Genomic DNA, 12244 nt, shown 5'->3' with positions numbered 1-12244 from the left:
TAATAGTAGCTTCATAAGTTGATTTGGAAAGTGTTTTTTCTTCTTTCGTTTTTTGGAAAAGACTATGTAGAATTGGTGTTAATTCTTTTTTAAACATTTGGTAGAATTCTCCAATACAATCAACCGAGCCTGGAGATTTATTTTGGGGGAATTTTAAAATTACATGTTCAGTTTCCCTAATAGTGATGAGGTCATTCAAATTTTCTGTGTTTTTTTGAGAAATTGGTTCATTTTATCTAAGTTGTCAAATTGTTCGTAGAATTGTTCATAATATTCTCTTATTATCCTTTTGATGTCTGCAGGATCTATAGTGATAGCTCCTGTTTCATTCCTGATTTTAATTTGTCTTTTCTCTTTTTCTTTGTCAGCTTGCTAGAATTTTGTTGATTTTATTGATCTTTTCAAAGAATCATCTCTGTTTTATTGATTTTACTTTTTTACTGCTCTTTTTTCCTTATTTGGGGTGTATTTTGTACTTTTTAAATCGTGTATTTAGACCATTTACATTTAATATAATTATTGGTATGTTAGGCCATGATTATTTTTATTTTCTGTTTGTTCTCTTATTTCTCTTCCTGCTTTAAAATTTTTTCAAATTTCATTTTTTATGATAATTTGATGACTTACAGTGATTTTTTTCAGTATGTTTTTTAGTACTTGCTCTACACATTACATTACATCCCTTTATCCTTTCCTATGCAAGTGTCTTAGTATTTTCTCTACATAATTTAGAACCACAGTAGGCAATGTTATAATTTTTGCTTCAGTCTAGGAAACTCTATAATCTAGAAAACTCAAGAGAAGGAAAGCCTGATTGTATGTATTTTTGCTTACTGCGTTCTTGCTTCCCTCATGATGATCCCCGGTTCCTCCTTTATCATTTCTTTTCTGTTTATAGAACTACTTTAGCCATTTTTAGAGAGGTCTGCTAACAAAGTCTATTAGTTTTCCTTCATCTGAAATGTCTTGATTTCCCTTATATTCCTGCAGGATATTTTCACTGGGTATAGGATTCTGGGTTGACAATCGATTTCTTTCAGCACCTGAACAGTGTTGTGCAGCTTTCTGCAGGCCTTCATGGTTCCTGATGAGAAATCCACTGTCATTATATTTGGTTTTCTGCTATCCATGGCCATTGTTTTTCTCTAGCTGCTTTCAAGATTTTTTTCTTTGTCTTTAGTTTTCTGAAATTTACTTTTGATATGTCTTGGTGTGGATTTCTTCAGATTTGTCCTTTGGAGTCACTCAGCTTCTTGAATTTATAGGTTGCCACTCTTGCCAAATTTGGGAAGTTTTCAGCATTCTTTCTTGAGTACTTTTTCTGTTGTACCCTCCTTCCTTTCTTCTGAGATTCTGATGACACAAATGTTAGAGGTGTTGTTATAGTCCCATAGGTCTCTAAGACTCTGTTCTTCCCTTATTTATTTCTTAGGTCTCTTTTCTCTCTGTTGTCTGGGTAGCTTCTAGTGTTTTTTCTTATAGCTCATCATTTGGTTCCATCATTCTGCTGTTTAGTTTTTTATTTCAATGATTACATTTTTCAGCTTCAAAATTTCCATTTGGTTTTTATATCTCCTATTTCTTTGCTGACGCTTTTCTTTTTTAATTTATTCCAAGTATGTTAATAATTTCTTGTTGAAGCATTTTAGCCTGGCTGCTTTAAAATCGTCGCCAGATAATTCTGACATCGTCGCCAGATAATTCTGACATTATTCTGAATTCGGTGTTGGCATCTGTTGAGTGTCTTTGTTCATTCAGTTTGCAACCTTCTTGGTTCTTGATGTGACAGTGATTTTTTTTTTTATTGAAACTTGTACATTTTCATGTTATGTTAGGTGACTCTGGATTGTGTTTGACCCTTTTCTTTCAGTTGGCTTTCTTCTGGCACTGCTCCAGCAGGGGAAGGGGAGCCACTGCCTTTTACTTTAGGTGGAGGTAGAAATCCAGGCTCCCTACTTGGCTTCCAGTGACACCTCAGGCAGGGGATTCCTTGTTATTGTGTGGGTAGAGGGGGAGTCTAGCTCCCCACATGTTCTCCTCTGACACTGCCCTGGCAGGGAGAGGGACAGGGCCTTGTTACTGCTGGGTGAGAATGAAAGCCCTAGCTCCCTACCTGGCCTCCTGGCACATCCCTGGTAGGGATGCTGGGGCATCTCTTAGCCAGCAAGGTGGAAGTTTGGCCTTTGCTAGTATAGTAGGGGTGGGGCTGCATCATTTCTATGGTGCCTGGGTGGAGTAGGGTGGTTATTGTCTAGGAATTTTCTGTCTTGCCAAGCTGTCCTTTCCCTGGCTCTTTGGCTAGAGTGAGCAGGCTTTTATTAGTGTATTTTTTTTCTGTACTCTTTGGCACTTCTAGGTTGCCTGCTCCTCCAGTGTCTGGTCTGGGACAATGAGGCAAAGAGAAAACCCAGGGCATGTATCTCTGTGTCATCTCTTGGTTCCCAAGGTCCCTAGCCTGTCTGCCTCCTTGTTTTCACCTTTCAGAGTCTTCTTAGGTTAGTTTTATATATAATGTCCAGGGTTTTGTTTGTGCTTAGGTGGAATAGGGAAAATTATCTCTACACCATCTTCCAGGGAGCAGAAGTTTCAGAAAACCATTTTTGGAAATTTTGGGTTGAGGAGTCTGCCCAGACCACCAGTAGCCTCTGCTTTATTGGATCTATGAGGGAGGGCTGAGTTTAATTGTAAGGAAAGCAGGTCAGGGGGTGCTTTCATGTGGTAACTTTTACATGGGTTTAGATAAGTGTGTTCTCCAGGGTAGCCAGCTTGAAACAGAACTCATTCTCATCCTTTGGGTCCTTATAGCCCAGCTCAAATCCTCAGTATGGACAGCAGCTACCTGCTTCTCCTGCACTGTCCACCCTCCTCCGGCCCCAAGTAAAAAAACAAGCAACAAACAAAAACCCAGCCACCCAGCCAGAACACAACAACAAAACTAGCATACCACTAACAGTTTCTAGAGTGCACTCCCCAGTGCCAGCTTCCTTGGGTTGTCTGTTTCAGTCTCCCTTTCAGGTTATTATGGGTTCTCAGGAAGAGAATGCTTTTGAGACTCTTGGAGGCCTTGCCCCAGGAAAGAAGGTAAGGATCGAGAGGGAAGACTGCTGCCTTCCAAAAACACTTGTGAGCCTCTGATATCATGGGGGCAGTGGCTCTGCTGAATACTCTTGAACTTACCAACATGGCTGGCTGGGTCTGATGTTGGCATTTTTAGAGAGTCTGAGAAATAGTGGGAGAAGCTGCAGCACTTTCAGGGCAGGGTTGCCAGGTCAGGACCACAGGTTATCCAAGGAAGAGGAAGCTCCGAGTGTCGGGTATCTGGGCTTGTGGACTGGATTACATAGTCTGGATGTTCTCAGTAAGAGATGCTGAAGAATTTTAAGGAGGGAAGCAGCTTGGGCTGCTTTGCACTGTTAGAACAGCTCCTTCCTCACCGGTCCCACAAATGCAGCTATTCCAGCTTCTGTGCGTTGTGACTTTGCTTTAGCTGTGCCGAGAGAGTCCTCTCCATCCCAGGCTGCCGTCCTGTGTGTGCGCGTGTGTGTGTGCGTGCGTGTGTGTTGCGGGGGGCGGCATTCCTCACCTTCACAATTGTTTCTGTTCTCCCATTTGCTCACTTGGATGGCAATGCAGGGTTCCAGGTACCTTGCTGTCTCCTAGTGACCCTGAAATTACACAGTGGACACCTGGAGGTTCTTACTGACATCCAACTGTAAGCACCAGGTCAACCCTTCAGGTGCTTACTCTACTCCCTACTCTGCCATGCCTTTGCCTGCCACCTCTTGCTTTCCTCTGGCGTCTGTCTGGCACATTCCACCTCCCTCCCTACAAACCAATGGACTGGGTTATTGCCCTTTGAAACCTTTGTTCTTGTCTCTTTGAATGAAGTTTCCCAAATCTGACTGGGGGAGCAGAGTCACTTGATATAAATTTATATAGTGACCCCCCTGGTCCCTCCCCAGATATGGCTTCCTTAGGTATGGGATTCATTAGTTTACATTTCCTTTGGACTGTGAACCCATGAAGATAGGAGCAGTTTCTTATTTATCTCTGCTTCCTCATTGTCTGACACAAGCCTTGGTAAATGATTTTTTTAACAGCTTTATTGATATAATATTCACATACTGTACAGTTGACCCATTTAAACTATACAATTTGATGATTTTCATTATATTTCCAGAGGTGTGCAACCATTACCACAATCAATTTTAGAACATTTTCATCATCTCTAAAAGAAACCCTATAACCTTTAGCTGTTACCCGCCCTCCCCATTCCTTCCATTCTCCCAGCCCTAGGCAACCATTAATCTGCCTTCTGTCACTATGGATTTGCCTTGGTAAATGCTCTTGATGGAACATTACCTGCTTTCCAGCCTGTTCCTCCTCCCAGAGCACTTGTTTCTTATCCTGTGCCCTCCAATGGCCAGTCTTTCCCACCTTTCAGGACAACCTGCACACCTGGAAGGGTCCCCTTTGGGGTAATCTGTAGAAGGACGCTATGACCAAGTGACGTGGTTTCTGGCAGGCTCCCTGGTGTATAGGACATGGGACCATGCACATAATATGCCTGAATAGACGTTTGTTGCGTGAATAATGACACCAGTGGTGGGCTGGGGTGAAACCATAGCTAGATTCTGAGGGAACTTGTGCCAGTTCCTCAGGTCTCCCACTGCCTCTTTTAGGGAAAGATCAGGTAGATATAGGTCAGGCTGATAATGTGAAGGTGCCCTAAAAACCCTGCAGCCAGAGACTAAGAAGGTGGTGTACAATCAAAGCTAGACAAAAATGGAGATGTGGCCTGATTTCACAGGTCAGGGAACTGTAGGCTGAGAGGTAAGTGAGGATTCACCTGGTCCAGTATACCTGCCCCAATGCTGACCTCTCCATCCTCTGTACTGGCTGTCACAGGATATGTCAGGTGTGCTCACCTGCTTGGGGGATGGCTGGGGGCCGCTGGTGTTTGCTAAGAAAACAGACAACTCCTCTCTTTGCTTCTGCTTTCCCAGGCAGAATTTCATTACGCATACCCAGGACGTGGCCCTCCTGAGTCGTGTCCCTCTAACCTCCGGTTCCTTGCCAGCACCCACTCCGTGTTTGATCAAAGCCAGCCTCTCACTTCCTTCAGCCTACTCCATACCCCTTGTCCAAATCCTCTCTTACCTGCTCTGTTTTCATTCAAATGAAAAAGCCAGCACTTCTCCTGTGGGCCTTAAGGACCCTGCAGAAGCCAATAAAAAGAGAGTGTTCTTGGCTTACCCAGATGTGTGACCTCTGGCAAGTGAATATATCTCTCTGAGTCACAGATTCCACAGCTATCAAATGGGGGGTGGGGCGGTGATGGTGTGATAGAGTCTCCCAGGTTGGAGAGTGTTCCAGAAAAAGCATGTTGGAAGAACTCCTAAGACTTACCCAGAGATTAATCCTTGTGTGTAAACATCAGGCGGAAGGTTGGGTTTTAATTTGTGTTACTGCCCTCCAAAAGGAGCAAAGAAATTGGCCTGGTTCTACCTTTTCCAACCCCTTCTCACCAACCGGGTGTGGCTAAAAAGGGAGGCAGAGCCGGAGTGTCTGTCTAGATCTTTTAGCTCATGTTGAGTTCCTACTGCCAGGGTCTTGGGTGAGGGGGAATCTTTGAATATAAAAATATGATAATAGCTAACATTTATTAAGCACTTATAGGCCAAACACTGCTCATTTTTTTCTCATAGTTTTTTTGAGATATAATTTTTATACCATAGAATTCACCCTTTTAAAGTGTTCAGTTCCATAGTTTTTAGCTTATTCACAAGGTCATGCAACTATTTCCACTAATTCCTGAACATTTTTATCAACCCATAAAGGAATGCCATACCTGTTAGAAGCCACTCCCCATCTCCTACTTCCTCCATCCTCCATGTTCTGGCAACACTGATCTGCTTTCCGTTTCTATGGATTTACCTATTCTGCACATTTCATATAAGTGGAATCATACAATATGTGGTCTTTTGTGTCTTTCTTTTCTTACTTAACATAATGTCTTCAAAGTCCATGCATGTTGTAATGTGTCAGTACTTCATGCTTTTTTATTGCCATATAATATTTCATTGTATAGCTGTACCACACTTTGTTTATCCATTCATCTGTTGATGGACGTTGGGGTTGTTTTTCCCTTTTGGTGACTATGCATAGTGCTGTTGTGAACATTCATGTCCAATTTTTTATTTGAGCACCTGCTTTCAGTTTTCTTTAGTGTATAAACCTAGGAGTAAAAGTCTGGGTTGTATGGAATTCTATGTTTAACATTTTGAGGAACTCCCAGACTGATTTCCACAATGGCTGTACTGTTTTACACTACTGTGCTATGTTTTACTTGCATTATCTCATCAGTCCTCACATAAGTTTCATGAGGAGTAGATAGAATTATTTTCCACTCCCACTTTTCAAATGGGGGAATTGAAACTCAAAAGGTTTTCGGCCCAAGGTCATGAAGCTAGTAATTTGATGATTCTTTGGCAAGCGTTAGCTGTGATCACTAAAGCAGTGTCTCTTCTCCCAGACCCTGTTTTGTACTGTCAGATTGAGGGCTTTTGACTATATTGTTCACGTGGTATACCTAATGCCTGGCACACATTGGCACTCTCATGGTTATTGAAGAAAATGTCGTTTTTTCCTGTTCTTGGTGACTCGATCAGAAACTTAAGGGAGGGATCTGTTTTTTTGGAGTTTCTATACTCTACAGTTCCTCAGATTTCCACTGGGTTTTGTATTCTACTTTCCATACCAGTCACCACAGAGCTCCCATGAGCTTCTTGTCTCAAACCTCTTTCCTGGAGATTCCATGGCTGGGATATGAGATGTGTGGTATGTGCCAAGCAGAGGTGTCCTCTGTTTCCAGCAAGTGCTTGTCATTAACTTGACTGTGGGACATGTTCTGTCTTTCTGGTCCAAGACCACTGATGACTTGCCCTTTTCTCCTCTAGGCAAAACCTATTTATGGTGGCTGGCTGCTCCTGGCTCCAGATGGGACCGACTTTGACAACCCAGTGCATCGGTCTCGGGTAAGGGAATCAGAGCAAACTCCTGGGGTGGGAGGGACCGGAGAGGGGCCCATCTAAGGGAAAATTGACAGAGTGGAAGAGGGAGATGGGGAGTTGACAGTGGATCCAGGGATGGCCGTGGATCCAGAGAACACCTGTTTGGCAAACTTGTAGGTTCCACAGGAGAAGTCTCAATTACACATAGTTAAACCTGGTGCTGCCTTCAAAATGAGAAGCTCTCACATGGTGCCGCTTGTTTCATGAGTCAGCTTTAGAAATAGTTAAATGGGAAAGGCAAAAGGGCAGTTCAGCAAATGTTTGCATTATGCTAATTAGGCTTCCAGTTCCTTCAGTGCCAATGTCCTGCCTCCTGCAGCACTCTTTTTCCTTCTTTTCTTCATTTTTCCTCTCCTCTCCAGCTAGGGGCTCAGCAAAGCTGGCTTTGAGGGCCAGCTTTGCTTTTGCTCCTCTCCTGGGCACCCCAGCCCAGGGCAGGTCCCTGCTGTGCACAGGCTGCTGGAGCAGCAAGATGGTCTCACCAGTCTTATCCCTGATGAGCGGTTTATTCCTCTGCCAAGGAGCCCATTTGTATTTGACTCTAATTAAACACTTTCTTTCCTTTTCCACATGCTCTTTCAGGTGCTGCTGCCTGTACCCTATATATTGCTCCAGCTCTGCTCCCTTCATGTTTCCTGCTCCCTTGGAGAGCCTCTGACATGCCTCTTGGTCTCTGCTGCCCCTGGCCTGAATACTACACTCTGGGATAGGCGTTGTTGTGCTCCATAGAGCTCACATTGTGTCTGGGTTCTTTGGGATTCTTTCTAAAATGGGTTATGTCTTTATTGTAGCCTTGGAAATGTATTTTGGGGGAGAGTTTTCTCCTGGACACCAAGCGTGGAACCAGTCTTCTACAGGTCCTCTTTGTAAGACCATTTGAGTGTCTTGTTCCTGCCACCCAGGCGGGGGGAATGTGTTCTAGTGCCTGCAGTAACCAGAGAGCAGCTCCCTTTCCCATTTATATTAAGGGCATACAGAATTGCCATTCTAGCTTCTAATGGAAAGATCATTATTATAAATGATGTAATTTTGGCCCAAAGCAAAGAGACGTGATATTTTTGTTCTTGTGCTCTCATCTCCAGCAAAAATTATGAGGAAGGCACATCCTCTTGTGGTACTTTTTATTCTGCTGTCAGTGCCATTGGACAACTATTGTCCCCCAGTGCCTGGCCTTTGGGTGGAGAGTAGAAAGAGGGCACTCTGCCAGTCAGACACTCTCTGGACATCAGAATCAGTTCCCACTGATGTTGCTCCTGGTTTTTTTGTTTTGTTTTGTTTTGCTTTTTAATTTGTTTGTTGTTTTTAGCCTAATTCTCCTCAATGAATACTAGAACCTGGCTGTCTTTTTCTCTGTCCCCTTTTTCCTGTGGATCACTGGAACAACCTTGTATAACAGTTTCCTAGATTTTTCCTGAAGTGGGGAATCAATACTTGGCATGCTCAGGTTATCCCATATCATGTCAGATAATTCATCAGATAGATATTGACACACATTACGTGATAAGCTCTGTGTTGGGTACATAAAGAGTACAAAATGGTGACTAAAGCATCACTGCTCCTGAGGAACTTGCAGATTAAAATAAACCAGGCATCTTGTTAAATCTCAGTAACTCGTGTGGAAACCACTGGATAGTTTGGGCTTTTCCCCTGACCCAATCGTGGCCATTCTTCTGCCTTGGGTCCCTCTTTTCCTGCCATCTGCCCCAGAAATATAAGCTGTGGAGCCTTCGTTCTTTAGATACAGGTTTGTCAGACACAGAGACTCAGCAAGTGGAGATTGGGGCCAGAACCCTTCTAAACACCCACTCTGTGCTCCTTTGCAGAAATGGCAGCGGCGGTTCTTTATCCTCTACGAGCACGGCCTCCTGCGCTACGCGCTGGATGAGATGGTGAGTGTCTTCCTCTGCTTACTCCCTGTCTCCAGCCTTCACCAAGCTCATTCACTGTGACTGCATTTGCGTTGTCTATGCGCACAGCAGCTGTGTGCTCTCACTGGGGCTTCTCTTTTGGAGCCTGGAATTTTTTAAGAACTTGCGGCAACTGGTAGAGATGACCCTTAAAAACCAGATCTTCGGTTTGAGGCATCCTCAATAGTCATAGGTGAGAGTAAGTGGTTGGGGAGGAAGTCACTTCTTTTCAAGGCTGATAGGAGTTTGACTCGTCCAGAGTACTCCCAGTTAGAAGTGGAACAGGCTGTGGACCTACAGGGACAGATTTGGGACTGGCCCTGGGTCTGCGTGAAAGTTGAACACATGCACATTCACATGCTGTAGTCCCAGAACTGCCCCTAAGTTCCATTGCTGTAATTGGTCTTGCTCATCCCATCAATATTCAGAGGCCTTCTGGTAATGGGGTCATTGTTCCTCTAGTCACAAAGCCAGAGCATACAAGCTCCTTACTGCTGTGCTACCCACCTGGTTTGCTTTCTACTTCTGGGCTGGATGAGTGTTTATTGCTCTTAGTCCAGAAGAAACCCAAAAACCAACCAGGTAGAATGTTTTGGCATTTCTTTTTTCACTTATTTCATTTCCTTTTTCTGTAAAGAAGATTGGTCCCTCCTAACTAATCTAAAGTATGACTGAATTCCAAGCTTTATAAGGGTTGAAGATAGACATTTTTAGCACCTTTTCCTGTTCCATTTGAGAGAGAGAGAGAGAGAGAGAGATACAGAGAGAGAGTGTGTGTGTGTGTGTGTGTGTGTGTGTCTGTATCTGTGTCTGTGTCTGTGTACATACATGCATTCATTTGGGCAGCATTTTTAAATTGGGACTGTCCTAGAAAATCTAATCATATCATGTAAAATAGATTGACCCCATCCCAACCAGAGTTCACTCCTTTGCTGCAGCAGTGCGATCAGGTTATGGAAATGTGAGCAGAGATGACTGTCCTCTCCAGGAACCTCATTGACAATGTGGACATTGGATTTTAGAGTGGTTATTACAGCTTACAGGTAAATAGGCCATGGGTCCTAATCTTTGTGATGCTTTCTCTATTTTGTTTCTGGGATGAATGAATGGGTATGATCTTTAGATATGGAGTTAATAGATATGATAGCTAGTTCTTTACTGGCTATCGCCTCATTGGTTCCTCCTTAAAAAGCATTTTCTTTTTTCTTCTTCGTGAGTATATTTATACAATGTAGATGGGCCACAGAGAGTTTTTTCCATGAAAACATCTGTGGTACAGAGTAGTTTGACATGACTGAATTGGAGGTGAGTACCATTGGGGTGGTAGAACTCACTAGAGGTGGGAGCAAGGGAACTGATTCACTTAGATCTTCATTTCCTTTGAGGAAAGGAAGCAGGCCTGGAGACAGGCCCAGTGCTGCCCCTGTGTGTTCTAATTTGGCTGTCGTGCGAGCAATAGCCCTGACGTGGGAGCTGGGCTGCTATGAACCTTGGGGTTTACTTTGTCCTCCCTGTGCCTAGCTGACCTGTTCTGAAGTTTCGCAAAGACTAACAGTAGAGAAAGAGCCTCAGACTAACAGTAGAGAAAGAGGTCATGGGATTACACTCAAGCTAGGATGGGCAGTGAACCATTCTGAAAAACTGAATTCCCTGGACTTTCCTTGGAGACGGATTATTCTGGTTAGAAAATCTTGATTTAGGTCTAACAGGAGTCCAGCACAATTCATTATTCTCTTCAGCTCAGTTGCACAAGCACAAAGAGAGTGGCTACTAGGGATGCCTTTGTGTCGACACAAACGCAGAGCGCATGCCGTATCCCAAGAGCCACTCCTAAATAATTGAGACTGTCGAGCCATGAAGACTGACACCTTGCAGTACATTGTGGTCTCCCAGCAACCTGGATGCTGATTGGATGTTATTTCATGTGCTGCTAGAACAGAGGTGGGACTGTGCCAGCAACATGGGAAAAGAAAGAAGCCCCAGGAGAAACTTGGACTGCAGAGAGAACATTGGGGGGATGCCCACTTTCTGGAAGGTGACCTTGGAGCTGAAGAGACTAACCCTGTGAGCCAGTTAGTACTGATCTGCCAAAACTGGGCAGTGCAGGTACACTGTACCTCCGGGGAGTAGAGTTGCATTATTTTTATGAGTGGGAAAAAAAAAAAAAAGTGGCAGTCGCTTTGAAATACTTTTAAAGCAACATTTTGTGCACGTAAGGGTTTTCTCTTATGTATTAGGAAGGTCCTATGAGGACCTCTCTTATGCAAGGAAGCGTCTGGGTTGTATTTGAGAAGAGGCTGGGTGAAGAGGACAGTCAGATGCCAGCTGCCCGCTGGTTAGCATCAGCAGTCATTTCCATGGGGCTTACAGGTAGACTCCTGCTCCCTGTGGTTTGCATCAGGCCTTGTTCTTCATGACCGCTCACTGGATGAGCACAGTCCAGAATCCTGGAACTCCAACCCAGAGGTCAACTTTCCCGAAACCTAGACTCCTGCCTTGACCTGGTCAGTGGGGTCTTGTGACCTGGAGCAGGAAAACTTTTCAAGCAGGCTCATGTGTGAACTGAATTCTAGCCATGCTGGAAGTTTTCTCCTTCACTACCTAGAGCCGTGGTCCTCAGTTGGGGACCATTGTGCTTCCAAGGCAATATCTGAAGTCATTTTTAATTCTCACAACTGTGTGGTATGGAGGGGGCTGCTACCAGCATCTAGTGAGTGGAGGCCAAGAATGCTGCTAAACATGCTGTGATGCACAGATCAGCCACCCACAAGACTGAGAAACCCTGTGAGATTGGGTCAGTAACTTACTTAAATTTTTTAATTTTTAAAAATTATAAATTTGAGTTGCTATCACCCCTGTTCTTAAAAGGTATGGAAGGACTCAGCCATCAGATTTCCTAGGAGTGAGGGAGGTGATAGGGTAGAGTTAGCTTGCTGGCTGGTGTGGTAAGTACCAGGCAGGGAATAAGAGTGGGTCTGTTTCTGGTGTGGAGGGGTTTCTATGGAATATCCCTGCATATCAGGTGACCACAGGGCTAGCAGAACTGCTTATGGGTGGCTTTTACCCAGGGAACATATAGGTACCACTTCCTGTGCTGTGCTCAGACTATCATGCCTGTATGCTGGCCCCATCTTGGTGGTCTCCAAGAACAGCAGCTTTGAGCAGCTAGTAGCCACCACTGATCCTATCCTACCACTCCTGCCAAACTTAACTCCAGCCCTCCATAGCTAATCTACTGCATGTAGTAAATTGTAACATTTTATG

The 12244-nt window shown here is 44.0% G+C and overlaps 1 protein-coding gene across 13 annotated transcripts in view; it reads left to right on the top strand.

Annotated features, from left to right (window-relative positions):
• MPRIP (myosin phosphatase Rho interacting protein) overlaps nucleotides 1-12244 on the top strand; it is a 146141-nt gene that overhangs the window by 28743 nt on the left and 105154 nt on the right. For 12 of the 13 annotated variants that reach the window (XM_039847598.1, XM_039847597.1, XM_039847600.1 and 9 more), the window contains exons 2-3: nucleotides 6960-7037; nucleotides 8897-8962. In XM_039847598.1, the coding sequence (XP_039703532.1) occupies nucleotides 6960-7037; nucleotides 8897-8962 (144 nt within the window). Of the gene's footprint in view, nucleotides 1-6959; nucleotides 7038-8896; nucleotides 8963-9918; nucleotides 10024-12244 lie in introns of those variants that run through there. The other variant, XM_039847602.1, reaches the window with a different exon arrangement.

Source organism: Pteropus medius, unplaced genomic scaffold, assembly GCF_902729225.1.
Source record: "Pteropus medius unplaced genomic scaffold, Ma_sr-lr_union100, whole genome shotgun sequence".
In the NCBI taxonomy this organism is placed as follows: Eukaryota; Metazoa; Chordata; class Mammalia; order Chiroptera; family Pteropodidae; genus Pteropus; species Pteropus medius.
Note: the sequence above shows the minus strand (reverse complement) of the source record. Positions and strands in the feature narration are given on the sequence as shown.